This window comes from Pseudopipra pipra, chromosome 7, assembly GCF_036250125.1.
Source record: "Pseudopipra pipra isolate bDixPip1 chromosome 7, bDixPip1.hap1, whole genome shotgun sequence".
In the NCBI taxonomy this organism is placed as follows: domain Eukaryota; kingdom Metazoa; phylum Chordata; class Aves; order Passeriformes; family Pipridae; genus Pseudopipra; species Pseudopipra pipra.
This window is the reverse complement of record NC_087555.1, coordinates 15,096,597-15,117,954: the sequence shown is the minus strand read 5'-3', so window position 1 is coordinate 15,117,954 and position 21,358 is coordinate 15,096,597. Positions and strand designations below refer to the sequence as shown.

At 34.8% G+C, this 21,358-nt stretch overlaps 2 protein-coding genes across 2 annotated transcripts in view; one reads left to right on the top strand and one right to left on the bottom strand.

The window, feature by feature from the left end:
• Nucleotides 1–8,496, top strand: part of ITGA4 (integrin subunit alpha 4) — a 35,472-nt gene extending 26,976 nt beyond the window's left edge. Inside the window, exons 19-28 of the mRNA XM_064660697.1 lie at nucleotides 495–593; nucleotides 1,024–1,103; nucleotides 1,441–1,527; nucleotides 2,129–2,219; nucleotides 2,907–3,014; nucleotides 3,273–3,392; nucleotides 4,786–4,905; nucleotides 5,417–5,515; nucleotides 5,729–5,848; nucleotides 6,703–8,496. Coding sequence (XP_064516767.1) covers nucleotides 495–593; nucleotides 1,024–1,103; nucleotides 1,441–1,527; nucleotides 2,129–2,219; nucleotides 2,907–3,014; nucleotides 3,273–3,392; nucleotides 4,786–4,905; nucleotides 5,417–5,515; nucleotides 5,729–5,848; nucleotides 6,703–6,795 — 1,017 coding nt within the window. The 3' untranslated portion in view covers nucleotides 6,796–8,496. The remainder of the gene's footprint in view (nucleotides 1–494; nucleotides 594–1,023; nucleotides 1,104–1,440; nucleotides 1,528–2,128; nucleotides 2,220–2,906; nucleotides 3,015–3,272; nucleotides 3,393–4,785; nucleotides 4,906–5,416; nucleotides 5,516–5,728; nucleotides 5,849–6,702) is intronic.
• Nucleotides 8,497–9,672: 1,176 nt separating this feature from the next.
• CERKL (ceramide kinase like) overlaps nucleotides 9,673–21,358 on the bottom strand; it is a 52,976-nt gene continuing 41,290 nt past the window's right edge. Inside the window, exons 6-13 of the mRNA XM_064660698.1 lie at nucleotides 17,953–18,027; nucleotides 16,407–16,584; nucleotides 16,040–16,108; nucleotides 15,691–15,716; nucleotides 15,499–15,607; nucleotides 12,403–12,499; nucleotides 10,993–11,168; nucleotides 9,673–10,449 (exon numbers count right to left, since the gene is read on the bottom strand). Coding sequence (XP_064516768.1) covers nucleotides 10,368–10,449; nucleotides 10,993–11,168; nucleotides 12,403–12,499; nucleotides 15,499–15,607; nucleotides 15,691–15,716; nucleotides 16,040–16,108; nucleotides 16,407–16,584; nucleotides 17,953–18,027 — 812 coding nt within the window. The 3' untranslated portion in view covers nucleotides 9,673–10,367. The remainder of the gene's footprint in view (nucleotides 10,450–10,992; nucleotides 11,169–12,402; nucleotides 12,500–15,498; nucleotides 15,608–15,690; nucleotides 15,717–16,039; nucleotides 16,109–16,406; nucleotides 16,585–17,952; nucleotides 18,028–21,358) is intronic.

Sequence of the window (21,358 nt, the reverse complement as noted above, 5' to 3'; positions counted from 1 at the left end):
ACTTAAATAATTTCACTAACAACTTGAATAATAAAAAATATGTTTATAAATGTATTTCAGGATGTTATGGCTTCTTTTTGTCTGATGATCATGTTTTCACTGATCACAAAGATCTCATTGAATCTGTCCTCTTCACAAATACACAGGCTTATGAAAGGTCACAAAACTAACTGTACTCTTTCTGCCTTTTAAAAATAACTGTTGTCTCTGTAGAATCCCCCTGATCCACCTTTCTGAGGTTGGCTTTTAACATGAGCCTTCGCTTCACTATAAGCAAGCAGCAGACAAATAACCAGATACAGTAATCCATATAAAATATGTTAAAGTGGTTTTGAATTATATGAATGTCCTGTATATTTGCATCAGTGAAATAACAAATGCGTAGTTCAGGAAAATATAACGCACCCAATTTCAGTGTGTGCATGTAATTTTAAATGTCTGGGAAAAAACCTGTTTGTTTTTTTTAATGACTAATCATTTGTCCTTTATTTTAGGAAGAAAAACAGATACATTGTGATGTGTTAGATAAAGAAATTCATGCAGTAAAACTTGAGTGCAGTGTTGGTTATTTATATGTAGATCAAAAATCAAAGGTAAGCAATGTGTGAAATTCCTAGCTTTAGAAACACCCTAAATATGTTATGAGGATTTATGATGGAGGAAAAAAAAACCCCTTGTTTTTCAGAATCTCTTCTTCATTCTCAACTAACATCTTTTATCATGTTGGTATCTGTATCTCTCCTGTTACTTTTAAAATTATTTGCTTAAACCGTTGCTGGAATAATTCATTAAGGGACAACAATGTATTATGTATCAACTGATAGTGCTTGGGCTCTAGACAAGTGAGCTGACTAAGACTACAGACAAATATGTTAGATCAATAGACAGAGAGTAGAAGACACAAAAATCAAGTGTTTCTTAGTTCTGAATTTTTTTAGAGCAGGAAATTATAAATTAGTTTAATAAAATACTTTTATTTAAACTGTCTTATGATATATAAGCAAAATTTTTTTTGTTCTACAGCTGGATTATAGTTTCCTCTTGGATGCAAGCTCCTTTACCAGAGCAGAGGAGGACCTCAACATCATCGTTAATGCTACCTGGTAAAGTCTAATAAAATTTGCTCAATGAAATTAGCTTTGGAAAACAGACTAGGGAACATTGGAAAGACTTAGCAAAGCACAATTGCAATAAAGTACAGTGGTTGCATATCTGTAGAGCAAGAGAAATTATCCAAAAAACCAGGTAATAGATATTTAAATAATGAGCAGCTTTCTGCCTGTCTAAAATGTGGGGATTTTTGTGTCTGACATGTTGTTAGCAATAAAATATTTTGGGTTTTATAAACTGCAATGTCTGTTTAGTATTAGTTTACAGAAATAATGCATAGCATATGATGATGCCTTCAATACAGATTTTTATGTCATTGTATTTTTACAGTAAAAATGAAGATGGGAACATGTTGCTGGATAACTCACTAACTTTAGCTGTACCTCTAAAATATGAGATTGAGTTAAATACTCATGGGTAAGTCAGCTGTTGGCATACGTCCACATCCGTAGAACTGTTGTCTTGTTACTGCTCTAAATTCACAAAGTTTTTAAGCAGAAGGTGATGTAGCTGAAAAATCCTGGGAATGACATGGCACAGCTATCCTGGGGTCTGACCCATATACTTCTAAGATTTTGTTTCCACAATTCTGAGATGAGACCCCCTTGGTATCTATGGTGCTTCAAACTTGTCTCTTAACAGACTAATATTTTTTAAAAACAGGGTTTGGTTTTTTTTATGTAAAGAGGTATTTAATAAGAGCATAGCAGATCCTCAGCTTCCTTGCTTAACATGGACCATATTCTGGGTTTGTTGTGGGGCATTCATGGAGCATAGTGTTGGGATTTTGGGATTTATTAATTTTTCTGATTCATCTGCCTTTTTAAGAGGGAAGAGTAAAAATGCAGATAATTCTTACTCCAAAGGTAGAGGATTTCTACTCTGTGTTCCTGGCTTTACTCAAATGCAAACTTGGGTATTTTCTTTGAACCAATCTTACTGGAGGTAGCATGGAACAGGAGGTTATGCTAAGGATATACAGCAATTCCATTAATTAACAACTTCTAAACCGTTGTAGGTTTGTGTCACCAGCTGTGTTTGTTTATGGAACAGAAGAGAAAGATTCACCAGTTACATGTATGAAGGAGAATATCAACTTCACTTTCCATGTAAGAATTTTCCTTTGTAAATCCTGTCATCCTTGTTTTGAAGGTTAATGCTTAGTGTATCTAGTGACAGTCTCTGCAGTCAGTAAAGGAACTTCTTAAGAGTACAAGGGCACAGTAAGTAACTTGTGCATTGGAAGTGGGAAGTTGCTGTTAATCCCTCTTAGAACACTTTTTTTTGGCCTGGAAAATCTTCCACTGAATGATCAGAACAAAAATTCTTAGCACAAGCAGGATTGCAAGTGGTAGAGCAGTTTTGACTTGCCACTTTTTCTATTAAGAAACACTTAAAAAGGAATTATCTTACAGTAAGAAAAAGGAACTAGGAGCTTCTTATAAGAGGATCTGTAGGTATCAAATTTGTCTCCAGTGGATTAAAAGCAGGAATTTAGACATAAATCTCTCCTAGTTCCTTTTCCATATTCTCCTGGAACAGGCTGTATGACCTCAGGGTAGTCATCACAGATTAGCACTACTTACTCATTGGCTTCAGAGGAGTGAAGGGTTCAGTAAGCCTTCAGAATGAATGAAACTAAATGTTAGAACTCCCAGCAGAACCCACTTTCATGACAGCATAACAGCACAGGTGCTACCCCATTCTGTGAAGTTCTTTTTGTATTTATATATATATATTTGTTACTTCAGTAGCTACCACTGAAGCTTTAACTGTATAACACTTTTCCCCACAAGGTTATCAGTGCAGGACCAAGCATGTCTCCAAACACTAACTTAGAGATAACGATACCAAATGCTTTTCCACCCAGGGACTTCAAATTATTCAACACATTGAATATCAAGGTAAGCACAGGTTCAACATATATTATTAGCTATATGAATTCTATGAAAAAGAGAAGCAGAGCATAGCCAACTAGGTATGAGTTTGATTTGCTAGCTGTGGTGAAGCAGAATGAACAAGAACAGGATTATCTTCAGCCCCATATGTTTCAGAATTCTGAAAATAAAATTTATATTTCTTTTGAACCTTTCAGAAATCTGTATTCTGATTATGATCTGATATTTAAATTCTAAAAGTAATGATGTTATATTTATTTCCAGACAACAGTTGGAGAGTGCTACTATAATAAATATTCCAGAAACTGTACTGCAGCAGAAAAAAATGAAAATATATTAAAGGATGTCGTCACTTTCTTTTCAAAGCCTACTAAGAGACAAATGGTAAGGTCTGTCTTTTAGCATCAGTGGGAAATAAATGACTGTATGAATAAGCCTTAAGACAACAGTACATCTTATATAATGAGGTCAACAGAGCAGTCTTCCAAGGATTTGTGGTGGGACCTGTGGTGAGTTCAGTGTAGTCATAAGTGACTTTAGTGAAAGAGGTGAGAACTGAAATGAGAAAGTTGATTAATGACACGTTGCTGAAGTCAGTGGATGACAGTCACCTAAAAAGAACTGCCAAAGGGGTGTGTAGCTGAAGGAGCAGGCAAACAGGGTAGCAGAGGACATTCAATAACAAATAGAAAATTATGCATGAGGCAGAATCAGGCTTTATCTTAATTACATGAAGTATGCAGATCAAATACTGTCTTTTCCACACCAAAAAAGTACCATCAAATGTAACTAGTAGGAGCTAGATAAGAAAACCCCAAAAGCAGTACTCATGGTTCAAGTTCTTCCTTAAGGGTGTTATGGATGCTAAAAATGTGAATTCCAAGAAAGACACTGCAAGTTAATGGGACTGAAAGTCCATAAGAATTACAAAATATATGGAAATCATTTTTGGCTGGGAAGTTCTTATTAAAAATATTTGGGAGGTTGTGAAGAATGTCATATGTGCCTGGCCTGTTCCAGCTCATCCCAGGACCCTGCTGGAGATCAGATACTTGACTGCGCTGTCCAAATCAGAATTGTTATTTTAGTGTTGCCCTGCTGAGGATTTGTTCTCACAGAAATCTGTGTCCTGCAACTTGTGTTTGATAAAGTACAGTGTTTTTTAATCTTTCATCTTAAAAAAAAAAAAAAGCTGAACATTTTTTAAATGCTAGTTTGGGACTTTTAAGTGAGCACATTACAAGGTATACCAGTTCAGGGATTCAGAGACAGCCTGCACTAGAATATCAAATCAGTAGTTCAGCATTGTACTGCTGGATAAAGAATATAATGATGTACATTTTGTCTTCTCCAAAGCTGAGTGAAGTGGTGCCAGTTGTCAGTGTACAGGTGTAAGGATCAACTAATTTTACTGTTTGTACTGGATAGCATAGAGTTATTGTCATTTATCATTAGTGAAAAAAGCTAATTTGAAATAACAGTGCAAAAAAACTCCCAACCAAACATATAAACAAATTATGAAAATCGTTCTTTTTCAGACTACAAAAACTTGAATTTTTTAGAAAAATGATATGTTTTTTATAACAATTGGATTGGTCCCTTATTACTGTACCTTTAGCACCTATGGACTGACAGTAATGGATGACAACCTGGAGTTACACCCTCAGTTTTCAAGAACAAACATAGATCTTTTTATTTTACTCAGTTCCTGAGTGTCTTTAATAGTAAGATTGTAAAGTTGATAACTTTAGTTTTAACCTTTCCCTCCCTTCTACAGTACTGCATGAAAAACGACAGCCTTTGCTTACAAATACATTGCAATCTTGGCAACATGGAAAGTGGAAAAGAAGCGACTGTTCAGTTGCATCTGGAGGCTACTCCTTCACTTTTAGAAATGGTAACACATAAATTTTTCATAGTTGATGGGAATATTTCAGGACATATTTGCAGTATTCTCATCATACAAATTCTAGTTATTAATCTATTTTTGCAAACAGTATGATTAAATATAAAGCTTTGGGGTTTTAACCTATTTTATGTTTTCAATGCTAAGGCTCAAGGTGATGTATGAAAAATGAAAACCACTGAAAAATATGTATTTTAGTTTATCACTTTATTTATGGTATGTATTGCTTTGCCTATTCTGGCTGGGTTATGTGGGATTGGGATTTAATTTCAACTCATAATTGTACTTTTCTAAGAAAAGCAGTGTGGATGTGGACTCAAGTAAAATCCAACCTGGCTTCATTCCAGCTTCTGTTCTAACTTCTTTTGTGATCAGAAAAAGGCACCATTGTGTGTTTTTATGAGATTCTGTTTCTGTGAGCAGCTGTGTTACTGTTTCTGATGGGCAGGAATCAACGTGTTGAAGTTATTTTTTAAAAGATAGAATTATTTTTTTTAATCAGGATGATGCATCAGCATTGAAGTTTGAAGTAAGAGCAACAGCCTGGCCAGAAAAAAATGCAAAAGTTATTGAACTACATAAGGACAAGCAAGTTGCATATGTAAGGATTCTCTTAATGAATTTGTGATAAACTTGTTAAAGTAGAAAAACCAACAGCAATTAAAACTGTGGAATTCTTTGCATATCCATACACAGGCAATGAATATACTATTAATTACTTGAGAACGTAACTATTTTTCCTAGTTTGTTTTAGTATCGTTTAGGGGCGAAAAAATAAAAATAATCAGCACTAAACTTATGTTCTGTTTTTCAGGTCTATTTGGAAGGAATGCACCACCTAAAGCCAAAATACCATGTTACTGTGCTAATTATTGCCATAGGCTTAATAATTGGTGTTACCTTGTTTTTGCTTCTTTCATTTATATTATGGAAGGTAGGTTTTCAGTATTTCTTAGTTTTTCTCAAGTCAGGAATTCACACTGTTGGAGGATTTTTGGATCTGTTAATGCAGGTTAAAGGATAAATAACATTTTATTGTGATCTGTCCTTTCTAAAGAAAGATAATTCCTCCTGTAACTTGTGTTTTTTCAAAAGTACTTCTCCATTTTATCTTCTGCATATTCTACATTTTCTGTTATTCAACACCACCAATCCTTTTATAGTGTCTTATATGACATCTCATGTTTGCAAATTATTTGTGTAATTTAATGAATCATTTTTTTGGGACAGTGCTCCACATTTACTGTCACTTGACATGTGATGACTAATAATCTACAACAGTTTCATACCAGAATAAAATGTTCAAGATTTCAAACTGCAATATAAATACTAAAAAAATTCTGTGCATAAGTAAAAGAGAAAACTATGAGAGATGCAGCTTCTCTGACAAGCCATTAAGAGATTGTTCACTTCTTTACCGATGTGGAGATTTTCTTCATCCATCATTTTTTCATGGAAGTGTAGAAATTAAATTTAACAGGAAATTTTTATTACTGTTTCACATTTTTAAATATATTGGATTCAGTGGACTGTTACAATTCACAAGCCCCTATGTCCTTACTTCTTGCAGAAGAGCATTAGCCTCCCAAAAAGTAAAAAAAGAAAAAGCAAACCTACTTTTTTGATTGATGAGTAACACTTGATTACTTTGTATGACAGAGCAATGGCAAATAGCATAATATATAAATGCCATACATATGTATTTTTATTTTCATTCATCTTTTATGATGATTTAGATTTGATAACCAAGAGTTGCTGACAAACAGATTCCAAAATTATGTATTTCAGATTGGCTTTTTCAAAAGGCAATACAAACCAGTCCCTCAAGACACGAACAGAAGAGGCAGCTGGAGTTTTACAACTGGGAACAAAGACGACTAAGATGGCAAATAAACATTTGATTTTAAAATGAAGAAATTAAGATGCAGGTTAATTCACAGAAGAAACATCAGCAACAAGAAAACTAGGCCTTGAGTGCACTTGCTCTTACAAACACACTTTATTTCCTTGAACTGTATGGAGGACTACACCTTACAGTACTGTTGTTGTAATATGAAAGTGGAAAAACAGTTGGTTCTGAAGTCTCACAGTAGTATTTGAAATGCTATATATATATACATGTGGTTTCAAACAGACAGAAGAACACTAAAGAGAAGAAAAATTACTTATTGGAAAGAAGTATTTTGAGAAAGTAATAATTTTTGGCCAATCCTGGAAAGTCAGATTTCAAACACATTAGCATGAGTTATTCTAGTAATTTTGAAGTTTCAATAATATTTGGATTAGACATTCAAAAAGAAATCCTCTCTCATCGTGCTTTGGCAGTTTAACAAGGGTAAATTAGCTTAAACCAATAGAAGGACTGTAAGTAGAGCACATGGATGTAGAAAAGGGCTGTCAGAAGCTCTCTCGGGCTTCTGAAGGTAACCTCATAAGCTTTGGCTTCACAGGCACAGCTACATCATTGAAGAGACTTAGACACCCAGGCAAGCCAGAACCAGGAAGGTGGATTCAGAGCAGGGAATTATGTGGGGTAGTCTGGATATGCAGCTGTAGAGAAAAGTATTGTAAATCATAATTTGTTGCCATCTTTAACATGGTACTTGCAAACATGACAGAACTATTTGTTTCATCCTTTCCTCAGATAGTGCTGCCATGATGTTCTGGACTTTTCCAATTAATTATTTCTATGTGGGGTTTTTTTAAAGCAAGTATTTATTTTTATTTATTTAAAGATTTTTCTATAGTACTTATCCTAGTAGTATTTAGTGCTGGCATTCTTCCAGAACCTGAAAAAAAAAAGACAGACTTCACCTGACAAAACAGAGACATGCATACCCAAGAGACACCAACTGCCAACCTTAATGGGCCAAATTTTATCTTTAGATGTACCAACCTTAACCTGAAAGTACTTAATAAGGAAGTCAATTGGAGAGCTAGCTTGGGTTCTTGTGAAGCTGTCAGATAAATACTCTCTAAACAGGCCCCCTCAGCAGCCATGCAGTGGGAAGGCAAATGTCTGAACAGAATCATGGATCAAACCACTGCTCTGCTACTGCAGGAAGTTTCTTCAGCTAGCTAAGTTCACACTGCCACCTAGCTTTGGTGAAATAGTACAAGCCAGGGAAGAAAACGTTACTTTGCTCCCCAGTACAGCTGGAGAATGTACAACTCCTTCTATCAGTTATTCCAACAGCAATGTGCAGCGTGGCCTTTCTGGCCCGGCCTTTGATGTCTTTCTGAACTGTGAGGAGAACTGTCTGTCATCTGTACATACACTTTGAAGCTGCACCATCATAAAGGAATTAGCCTGACAATCAAAAGCTACACAGAATGCCTTCAGTGCCTTCAGCAAGCGCTTCTGCTAATAGAGTGCTTGGTGCCATAAAAACCACGTTGTCCACAGATTCTAAAGGTAGTGGGGACCATTTTCTAATTTCCTTTCACTGCATTTGATGCCAAAGATGTGGATCACTCCAAAGTATGTTTTCCTCTAAAACCTTCTACAGGGCAAGGACAAATGAATGTGCATATATTTTTTTTTTAAAAAGTCAAAATAAAGTATGTCAAGAATGAAATATATTCTTGCAAGTCTGAAAATGTATACAAAATGCTTATCTTCCATATGGCTTTAGTGAATTTTTGCACTTTAACCAAAAAACCTTTGAATAGAAATTAGTTTGACATTACTGTGAAAAATATACCTCAAATACTGGAAGAAGCATTAATGTTCTTTTGCATACAAACAATGCAAAGAAGTGAAACCAAAGCTTTTTATTTCTCTTTGAAACAGTTTACTTAAGTCAGTACGTGAGATAATGTTGCCTTGGAAACTGTACACTTCCTATTCAGATTTGATTGTTAACATGTAAACGTTGGCTGCCTGTTCTTAGGATATGAAGCAAAATTTTGAAGCTTTTATAAACGAAGTTGACAAAAAATGAATGTACAATGTCCTGATGGTGGGAAGATTATAAAGTATCACTTGATTTCATTTTATTAAAAAGAACCCAAAAAAATTAAATGCACGAATGCTGTTTCTTCTGCCAGTTAAATTATTTTGTTAATTTTCACTTATTTAATTACAGTTAAATCTACTAACTGTTGCTAGAATTGCCTTTTTAGACAACTTTAGGAAGATTAGCTTGAATTGTCAGCATGTTAAAAATATTTGATGGGACACAGCATCAATTTTAACTGGAGACTGTTCACTGTGACTTAGACAACAGGTAACAGCTTGTTCTTAAGAGCTAATTCATCATCTGCAGTACTTTAAGTGTAGTACTTCTTTGTCTTGTGTATTTAGCACAGGTAAGACTTTTTCACAAGTAGTATTTAAAGTCATATAGTAGCTATAGATCTCTTGTAAAAGCTTAAGCCCATCATTTAGCAACAACTTTAGAGGACTGGATTTCACATTACACTCAACTGCTTACTGAGGAAAGAACTTAAACCAACTCCTTCTAGCCATGACTGTGCAGCTTTCATACCATTATTTGTCAGCTGCCTTCTGAACGATTCATAGATGACTGACCAGGAAAACATTTGTTATCCCCATGGTCTTGCAGATAGAAAAACATGTTGGTCTGCTACTTTTCATCATCTCAGAGAAAGCCAGTTCCCAGAAAGAATATAGTCTTAATTTGCTGTCATCTCAAATAATTGTATTAAGTATTAAATAAGTTATGAAAAAAACACTCATAAAAATTATGTTTAGGCCCTATAAGGAAATTAGAAGCATTTAAGTCAACTCATAAGTTATCATAATTTTATTCTCAGCAACACAGAAAACTATGCTGAATAACATCTCAGTTCTAGGGTAGAGAAAATACTTATTTTGTACAAAGAGTAGTTTTTAAAATATACTTGAACAAAGAAAAGTTGTAAAGGATATCAGCATAGTCTTTTATATTATTTGCCTAGAAACATTTTGAAAGCAAATATATTAAGGCAACATTAAAAATCATGACTAGAAATAGAAGTACTGGATTAAAAAAATAAATACATAAATCTATATTTTGCCACCATTCTTCAGCATGAGGGGGTACCATACCTACATTTGCCAGCTCTAGTTGAACTGAGTCATCTGACAACATGGATAGCAGCAGCAGACTTAAAAGTATCTCATACTAAAAAAATCTAGAATAACTTTAAAGAAAAAAAGATATTTTCTCCTACTCTGGTGGACACTTCTTGAACCTCAAATTTGTAAGAGACCAATATAATCAATTTTCATTTTTTTCTTGTTAAGCCTAACAGCTTCTACACAGTGAAATACAACCTGGTAAAAATATATAACTTGATAGGAATTTAAAACCAGAAATACTACAAACAACCCAGTTAAGCTTCTGCTACAACAACTGACATCAGTGAGTGCAAGTCCAGCACCTTGGAAAACTTTGCATAGAGGTGAGAAAAGGATTCTTTATTACAGAACTTGCACTGCATCCCTTCTATATGCAGTTGCACGTTGCTTGGGAACTCTCCAGGTCATCAGTGTTCACTCCATAGAGATCAATAAGTTGAGGATGGACCCTGTGAAGCAAGGAAGTCAAACTTAATCAAACTTCATCAACTCTTGCAATGGGTGTGCTGCTTTTTGAGGTTGAGGGAAGAACAAATATGTATGAGCTGCTATATGGAAATAAGTCAGGGTGAATTACATTCTGACAATTCCTATAGGGTCATCTTTAGAACCATATATCCTATAACAAGATCTACCTTTTATTTTACATACCAGACTGCTACTCCAAGCTCTGTGCCTTCAACTAATCCTGTGTGCATTGCAGAAAAATGTGCTACTGCCCATTTCATTCTGCTGATAATTCTCCTTTTTCCCCATGTATTTGTAACCTCTTTCTTAGATACTAGATATGGAAACTATTCTCAAGCAGCATTAAGTTTCCCACAATTGAAGAACTACATGTTTTTCTTAACCTTACACATGCTGCTTTCTAACCACAACAGTACTATTCTAAGAGCACCTAATTTTCATGTTATTTGTATTATATACAGAAGCAAGACATTTAACTAATCTGTTAGAGGTATATGGTCCCTAAATGCAATATTTAACCTTACCGAACATGAACTTCTGATGCTTCTTTCATTAAATCTCCATCTATATTCCAGGGGTAATTTCCTTCTGCAGAAGCAGCATTCAGATCTGTATTTTCTTTGGCATCCTGTCCACTTTTAAGCCTTGGTTGTACTTTTACTTCTTGAACTGTGTAGGTCTCAACAAAGGGAAAATTGAACTAAACCAAACACAGATATATATTAAATGAGGATGAAAGATAGAGGTGGTATCTTAGCAACAAACTGGATTACTTGAAATTAAAAAGCTGGAAAGCTAGCCTTTTTTTTTTTTTTATCTTAAGTAAATGGGAACATTTAACTTGAGCTTTGACCACATGAGCCATTATATATTCCAGCTAGCATTTATATATTAACTTGGGTTTTTTTATCCTAAGTATTGCTTCATAAAAACCAGTACTGTTCCATTTGCATTCCCATATTGGGCTCAATCAATCTACAGGTGAGGTGGTACATTTTGCACATGCCAAATACTTTCAGGAAGTGTTTAAGTCCAAGCAGATTTTTTCCAGTGCTCTGTTCATCTTTACCAGTAATCTTGTCTGAAACCAGGCTAGTTAGAACTCTAGTAAATGGTCATCTTAAATGTGAAGTAGGGCCCACATCTCCTTATCTGATTTCTAAACACAAAGGCAGAGAGAAAAGCAAGGCCTTCCTCCAAAAGCATAACTGAAAAGCTTAAACTATTTCCTATACTCAACTGTTAGTGCTGTCACGTGGAATTCTTATCCACCTCTCCCCCAAACTCTGACTGTTGATGAATTCAAACACCAACCTTCCTGTTAAAGTAATTTCACATAATCCTGGAATATTTGAATGAGTACCAGTGTGCTTTGGACAGTGGGTCTTTAGGACAGCAATAAAATCTGTGTTTGGATGCTTCATTCTTCTCTTCAAAGACAGAATAACGACCACAATTCTGAAATGCAGTTCTGCAAACATTCATAACTAGATGGAATGCATACCTGCTAAAAATCAATGCTCATAATCCACTGCTACCAGCACAGCATGCAGTGATCTGCTAAAATTATGAACTTTACCAATTTCTGACAGAGCTGCATGATGCCCCCCTAGTCTGTGTTCTTGATCTCTGTACTACACAAAATTCTGACACAGCATGGATTTCCTTATTGTGGTGGAAGGGCTTTACACCCATGAAACTATGGTACAACACAAATACAATTTAAACCACAACAGATGGACTGAAATAGGCTAATCTGTATTAGTCTAGTGATTTAAAAAAAAAAGAAAAAAAACATCAGATAAAAAGGGGGCTAATGTATTCTGACAGGAAGCTAAGTCTCCTTATGAGGATGCTAACATTAACTCTTGCAGCCTGTCTACTTTTGTGATTAACTGTTCTTTTTATAATCACCAGAAAGAAATTAACAGTACCTGATTTTTTACGCTGGTGTATCTTTTCAGATGCTTTATAAACTCTGTTCGAGAAGTATTTTGTACAACAATAAGAGCCATGCTTCCATTATTCAACCTGAAAAGAAGACCAATTTAGTTCCCAAAAGAATATTCATTAATTTCGAAGTTTGACAGGCTCTTCAACAGTCTAGATTAAAAAGAAAATAAAAGAAAGCCAACAAGAGTAAATTAATAGAATAGTGTCAATTTTTTTTTTAACATCTCTTTGCCAAGCCCCAGTCATAGATCAATCTAAACTACACATTGGGGTTATTTATCAGATATATTTGTATCATACAGTGTAATAATAAAATTCTACTCCCTTATCAATATCCATAATTTGTTGAACACAATAATATAATCTAAGAAAACCTTTCTTTTCTACTTAACAGATGGTTTTTAAACACTGGGGATCACAAATTTATGTTTTTACTTTTCTCTCCATTGAAACATAACAATTACCAAGAGTGCTGCGAGGCAAAGCTTTACCAAGAAAACAATCCCACAGTGCCTGCAAGCACACCCCCATCATATACCCCAGTGCAGATGGGTTCATTCACCCCCTCCACTAAACATTCACACTGCCCTCACAAAGATTTTGATCTTCAACTGTGCCACTATGCAAACTCTCTTAGAAGTTCTTAGTACAGTTCTATTTACATATTTCACAAAGCACATAAAAGTTAGACTAAGAGAATTTTGTACTAGATAAAACAGTCACATACTAGAGATTAAACAAGACAAGACCCTACAGTGCAGATGCTCAGTGGTTCTAGGCATGCAGTCACCATAGGTATTTTACCATCTTTGAGATTTTGGGTCAGACAATGAGCCAGTATCAATTTGTAGATTCCTTCATGTGTATTTTGAGACAGAACCTAACAACTCCAGTCTCAATTCAATTGTGCCTACATCCCATTTGAGTTATAGAGACAAATCAATGTTCAACAAGAGTATCTGATGAACATGACAATGACTGATGAGACTATGTTCCATACAGAAATGAAGTATTGCACATCTTATGAATATATATGAATACATATATTTATTTATCTATTTATCCAACATTTATCCATGGTTGGAAAATATCTTACGAGCATGTAAAAAAAAAAACTTCCAGCCAACCACCACAGACCTCTCCTCATTGACAGTTCTTTGGTTACTGAACAACTGCATCAGGAGTGTTCTCAGACTACAACAGAGCACTGCCTAGGAGAGTAATTTTTATAGAGACATTAAACAAGTCACCTGGCATAGGATTACTTTGCTGATTGAGAAAACAGTGATGGTGACATTTAAAAAATTGCCTCCCTATCATATTTATTTCAATAAAAGGGAGAGCAGGCTACTGGGCAATGCATTCAGCTCTGTGGCCTTTCATCTTCAAAAATGACTAAGAATTCCCATTAATTCTCTTGAAAGCCCAATCTGCAGTGAAGTGCAACACTGATGCTGTGAGAAACACACGTCCCACACAGCTCACATAGTGCACACAGTTAAATGTATCTTGACGTGTTTCTGCAAATTTAGACCAGCGTAACTAGAGTTACAGGCAGCAGCCAAAGCTTTCATTCCACTTCAAATGTCTTCACATGGCAGAAACTTCTTGGGGAAATAGGAGAGAGAGAAGAAACCTAGCTGAGTTCCTTCTATAGTGGGTCTGGAGTCTCTAACAATTAGTGCAACACTGATGTTTCTCATATTGAAAAGACATACAGTCAATGTGCTATTCACTGTGACAAGTGAAGCGCTTGTTTGAAAAGTCTACCCTTCCTACCCTACTAGCTGACTTTACTCCTAAGATTATTTTTAAAAAGAGATGAAAGGACAATGGATGTCCTTATATGAAAAGACAGGGAGATCCACCAAGAAGCTACACTGGTAGAGAAACAAGCTCATTCAAACCTGCAATAATTGCATGGAGTAGTCACAAAATTTCATCATTGAGAAACAGGGGCCAGAACACATGGAAAGAGAAAGCAAAGCTAGAAGAAAATAATTTCTTCAATTCTTGTCAGAATTTTTCTGCTGACTGGTATACAAATGCACTAAATGGAGAATAAAGTTCCTAAGAGGTGACAGCATCATGGCACTATCTGGAGAAGCATGATCCCAGTAGCAAAGAAAACTTCTCAGTAAGAGTTTCATCATAAATATTTGTTTCTATATTGTTTCCAAGAAGTCAAAATCTGCTGGTTGAACCAGTAGTTTTGAAGAAAAACACCTCATCGATCCTTCTCTATTTTCACCTAATGATAATCAAATGAAACAAAACAGACTCATTCCATAAACTTTCCTGAGTGCTGGAGTTCTTTTGATAAACATACATGCCTGCACACACGCACAAGAGCAACTACAAAGCTTGTACTTGCTGTTCTGCTTAATCACCAATTGGATACATCAAGTACATATATTTATCAGCTAATAACTGTTTGGGCCACCACAAAGCATACCCTCAACAATGAGCTAAAGTGTAAATGAGTCAATGTCAACAACCAGGTTACATACTGGTTTGTTTCCCAAAACACTCGGCATGTAGAAGCTACATTTCTCAAGTTCAGAGGGAAAACAAAAAACCAAAACAAAAACAACCACAAAACAAACAAACAAACAACCTAACAACAACAACAAAAAAAAACAAACAAAAAAACCCCCACAAGTGAATAGCATGGGGAAAAGACTCATATTTCATTTTTGCTGGCTGTAAAGCAGATGAGGGGTACCTTTCTATTTGAAAAAAATAAAATAAAATCCAAGAATGAAGTTTCCACATATAGCCAAATCCTATGACAGATGATTGCTCAATGACTACTTCTTTAAGTCAGACTTGCCAACTAATTCAATCATAGCAATTATCCACTCATTATTCTAGTTAGACTGCTTGACCTTATTTGCCTGATCCAAAAACTGATTACAATTCCTGGGATTATCGAGTCTGCTGCAGCCTATGCTCCCTCCCCCATTCCAGAGGGACTAGACTACCTAAACATAGGCTCATATTCTCGGAAAAGCCAAGGTCTTAAGGTAAGATGTCAGAATTTATAGACATGACTAATTCTCTAAACCCATACTGACCTCGTATTAGGTGCCAAGCCTCTTGGTGCCATTGAACACAGACAAGGGATTGCCATAATGCTCACATTCAGGAAGTGACCCTGAATTTTCTGCCATTGATCCTTGCTACCTAAATATAACAGAGTAATTCTATATTACTACAGTTAATCAGCCACAGTTGGTTTTTAAATAGTCATAAAAGTAAAAACTCACCTTTTTTTATTTTCTCTTTCTTCTTTCTAAAAGGATGGAAACATGTAGGTAAAATAATTAAAGTAATTTTTGCACATTTAAACAATACATACTTTAGAAAAAAGTAACATATTAATGGAACAGAACAAATCAATACTACCGGGTGGAAGACTGCCTTGTAACAAATCTTCCATAATCTACAGGGAACATTTTACAATGTGTACAAGTTTGCAGTTGTCAAAATAAATATAGTTTTTTAGGATTGTTTTTGCCTGTTGATTAAATTTGAACAAAATTAAGAAACTGTACAATTTTATCTTCAAAGACATATTCTTGTAGCTTTGGAATTGTTTGACTTAGTTTTACTCACCTGCCATTCTCATGAGAGTCTTCCTGTGGAATTTGTAGAGGTAGAAATGATAATTCACATTCCTCTGGCCTAGAAAATATTTACTATCATGTAATATATTAAATATTAAATATTTACTATCATGTAAACCAATACTCTGACTGCTAGACAGACTTTGATAAAAGTTAAGATGATTTTAAGACAATGTTGAATGTACAGACTTTATCTCCTCTTTAACATGTAAGAGGGATATACATTACATCTGACTTAAACCTGTCTGCAATTAAGATAGCTAAACTACTGCTGCCTGTATTTTTATCCCATTAATTATTGCATTTTCCTCAAGAAAATGAGAAATACTAGAAAAATATAACATCTTATGACATACCTGAGATCTGCCAGTGTTTTGATAAAAGCAAAATCCTTCCGCTGACTGGAGGGCATCCAACGGTGTTTTTCAGCCAAAGCCAGAGTTCTCGCACCAAAACCAAACATAGCTGAGAACCCAAACCTTAACAGCTTGCTTGGAGTACTGAAGGTACAGACATCTACTGCCTGAATATGTCCTAAAATTTCAAAGGTAAAGAACAGAAATTAAAAATAACATCTGTGTTGCACAAGAAATACAACTTAATATTTCTTTGTCACGTAATTTAACTGGGAGAAAAAAAAATCTCCAGACTCTTCTTTCTTTAGGAAATCAAGTTTACTAATGGAAACCAGAATCAATCGAGATATAATTAAGACTCTATAAAAGTAGTCATTTCAGGTGCTTGAAAATGCTACTATAGCTTATAGTGAAAATTCACTATACTTATAGTGAATATTCAGCTATTCATAAGGCTGCAAAGGGTCTGACTCTTAATTCTATTCATATTTTTAATAATTAGTATTAAAGAAAATGTAATATTGCTAATATTTGCATAAATATTTGCAACCATTTCACCAAATATCTATAATGATTGAACATCCTACTGGAGGAAATATGGGCACTCAAACATAGGTTTCAAATGTATTCATGTTTATAGTTATAGAATATAAACATCTAATTCTCTTCAAGATAGGGTATGTACATTTTTTTCTGTAATAGAACCTCGGAAGTTTCCATTAGATTGAGTGTTTCTGATTTTATAAAAAAAGACAGTTTTAGATTTTGGCTGTAAAGACTTGTATATGACTATTTAAGAAATAGAGCACAGGCTCTTCCACTGCTGACTGCAAGGCCTAGAAAAACAGATACTCAAGATGGACATGCCCCATTATTCTATCTTTTCATTAAAAAAAAAAAGTCCTAAAGAAAAATTGTTGTGCAAGCAATATTAGCATTGCCTAAGTATTTGCTACTTCCTAAGACCCAAAAATAAGGTTTGCACTAGCAACTTAGTTTTTCCTTTTAGCATTTCCACATTCAAAACCCTATGCAGACCAAATGGCAAGTGAGACAGTTTTTTCTACTAATAAAGCTTTCTTATAAAGCTGTTAGTATTTAAAAGAACTGTACCTGGAGCTAAAAAGATGAATGCTACTTTCTCAGAAATATGACAATAGTTTCCTGAAAAGTCCAATCATAATCGTAATCACTTCCTCAAGTGTTTTCTGTGTTTTCATATTGTCTTCAGCAGGTACATTAAATTAAAATAATCCAACCAATCATTGCAATAGGGTACAAACACCAAAATTAGACATTATTCCATGGCAGACTTTAGTCACCAGAAGATGAGGTCCACAGCCTTTGCTACTGAACTATACACAAGGAACGAAAACCTTTCCAGTCCACTATAAATCAGGATAGAATCATTTGGGTTTAAAAGCCCTACAATATAGTTTATAGCAACAGAGCATAATGCTATGCCTTTACTGAACAACTGATTAGGGCAAACTGCTAGATGCTGCTTTATTATTTAAAATCTGACAATGTATGTAAAAATATTTACCCATTATGATGTGCAATGCTGCAGTTACCACATGCTTAATACCATAGAGCGTATGGGCCAAAATATTAGTAGTACCTGTAAAAGTGAACACAAACTGCTGTAAAAATATGAGACATAGAATAACAAGAAAAAAACAGAGAGCATTTTTAGTTACTGCATTTTCCAAAAAAAAAAAAAAAAAAAAAGAAAGCCTCCCCATAAATTACGTAGTCTTGTTAGCAGCAGAAATCCTTAATAGTATTAAATTAAAACCTTTAAAACTTCCAGAGGTCTATAAAATCTTCTCTACAAATTCATTCATATGTGCCATAAAAACCAAGGGGATTGAAAAAAGCTTTACAAAAATTGCCTGTTTGGTGCCTGTCAAGGCACTTTACCTGTGTAAGAAACAGATATATATGTAAATTTTGCCCTTCTGCTTTAATGTCTAGGACATAAAATACCGTGTATCAACTGACTTTTAAACATCAATTTATTTTTTAAATCCTGAAGAAGGAACAGTTATGTCTTTCCTAAATGGGTATAGTTTTAACAGAATTTAAAGTTGATTTTTGTCATCTCTTGCATTTCTTAGCCAAGCAGCAGAGCCTCCAGAAAAACAAAGAGCCAGGGCCTGCCACCAAGCAGAATATTGATTTCCTCATATCATTGATTAAGGGATGAATAATTCAATGACAGTTTAATGAAAAGAACAAAAATTATAATAGAAGAATTTAGAACCTAACATTCCCATAAAGAAATGATCTCACATACGTTTTCAAATTATTTTCTGGTTGCTTGAATTCTTTAGTATGCTACAGAAGCAACAGACAATTCTGGATGCTAAATTTGCCTAAAGTTTTATGGAAGCATTTAAACTTGTTTTTCAAAAGTAGGAGAGGAAAGGAAAAGGAAAGACTATCACATTCCAAACAAGAGGCACTCAATATTTAAATATACACTTTGAAAGCATCATGTACCAGATTGAAAAATTTTGTTTATCCCAAAACTCTGCTATCTTTGGTGTCACACTATTGATAGAAAAAAAAAAACAACTAAATTTGCAAAGACTGATGTACATAATTACAAAGCTCTAAAGGTATCATGTCATTCTTATTCAGGAATATATCCTTTGATTTTTTTTTTAATAATTTCTCTCAATAAAAAAATATAAAATAACTGGAAACCTCAGTATCTCACAGATCCCCTGCTAAGTCCCCAAAGCATCTTAGTCTCTGAAGATAATGCAGAACTTCATGGAAAGTGGTCATAACATCAGAGAAAGGAGCTCTGAGTAAGGCTCTCAGGGTTCCTACTAAATAAAGGTAGTGAGGTACATCCTCAGTGAGGTAATAGGTATCTAAAAGCTACAAAACCCCCTACCTTTGACCTAAAAAGCAATTCTCCACAAAATATTACAAGTATATGCACAACACCATTTCATGTTTGAATGACTTCAGAGATTTAACTTCTAGATCCAACCTATTCTGCTCTGCCATGAAGCTAGCTAAAGATATAACTCAAAAATACTCAAGTACTTCCTTTAATCAAAATTTTACAACTCTTATCAACTGTTATGGGTATCTTTCCAAAACAAAGGAAATCACACACACAAGCAGCAGATCATCACAAGTCAGGTTAATCATGTTTATTTCCTGTACCTTGAAACAGGGAAGTTGTTATTCTGAAAAAAAAAACACATCTTCTTTGTCCCTGAAGATCAAGTTAATAAGAGAGCACAAGGCAGAATATACTTCTGAAGATCAGGCTTGGTACGTCTTAAAAGTCCAATTCCTCATTTAAGAGTAATTTATCAATACAGATGGCAGCAAGATACCAAATGACCACAGCTGAAGTCAGTACCAATCTTCATACTGACTTTAATGAGAGTTAAATCTCATTTCTACTAAACAGGATAGGCACAAGTAATTTCATCCTTCTCTTAAATCTGTGGAGCTCATCAACATTTGCAGAAGTAAACAAAGAAAAATCCCACCCTTTCAGGACTCCTAGGAAGATAAAACAAGTTCTATCTGTGCTAAAAAACAAATACCACATTCACCCTTCTATGAATTGAAAATCTAGAACAAGCACAGTTTTGTCACATTCTCTAAAAACCCCTCTTAGTACACTCCTAACAGCATTTTTTATCCAAATAATGACTGAATAATGTGTCTCATTAACTAGGTCCTATACAAGCAGGATGGCAGACAAAATAACCCAAAACAAACAAGCAAAGCAAAAACATGCAGCCTATAAACAAAGTGAAAACAAAAATAATACTACAAGCTTTTCTGATTTAGGTGGTGATTCAATAATAATGGTATTAATGCTATTATTCCTCCTCCCATGTAAACTTTTTCTTCCCTGGGTAAGCTCAAGCTATTACTTACCAATAACGAGATGGTTCCCCTGAACATTATCATATTACTACAGAGACTAACTTTGATGCCCTTGTATGTCTTGCACCCCTCACACACTAGTAGCAGTCACATTTTCAGTTCTCACTCTAACTACTCAATTTACTGTAAAAAGGTTTCATCCATAAAATTCAAGCATTTCTGTCACCTGCATTTTTTTGAACAGAAACAAAGAAGATTTTATTACTCAAAAAGTACAACTCTGTTCAAAATATCAACCCATTTTCCTGACATTACAAACAACTTCCTACAACCTCCTCCCTACGAGATGTGCAATAAGCATCACAGTAGGGACAAAGTATCTGCAGGTCATGTAAAGCATGACTGATGAAGGTACCAAACAGAAATTGTAGAGAAAAAAATTGTCCTTGGAAGTGCAAGCACTTCTGCAGTACAATTAACTTAATTAACCAGACGACATGAATATTCATAAGGCTGTTAATGTCTCCCCCATCCAAACAGATAAATGTGATGTAATGACTTCCTAGTCAAGCATAGCTAAAATTCCGTTGAAAAGTGCACCAACATTTTGGTTCTTTGCCTGAAATATCACAGAAATTAACACTCCCTCAGTAATATTTTATTTTCTGAATTAATTGGAAATCATGAATTTATTTAAATGAACCATTTCAATCCAAAAGGTTCACAGCCATCAGATATAGATTGTCTCTTGTTCTGTAACAACTGGATAGCTTTTTTAATGTCCTTCCAGCTCCCCCCTCCCTTTCTCCATTTCCCCCTCTGTACAGTTCCTTAGCAGTAGTTCCCATAGCAACAAACAGTCTTGCTAATGGCCAACAGTACAACTGCAGGCTTCCCCACATCTCGTCTATTTGATTTGGACCAGAATAAGGCAGCTCAGTAGAGTATTTTAGTAAGGACACACTCCCCTCTGAACCTTTCTCTTCAGGAGGTAAACTGCTTCAAGAGCATCTCCTTCCCATCAAGTTGACTGAAAGTTCAAAATGCTGTCTCAACTACTTATAACAGAGGCTAAAACCAGATTT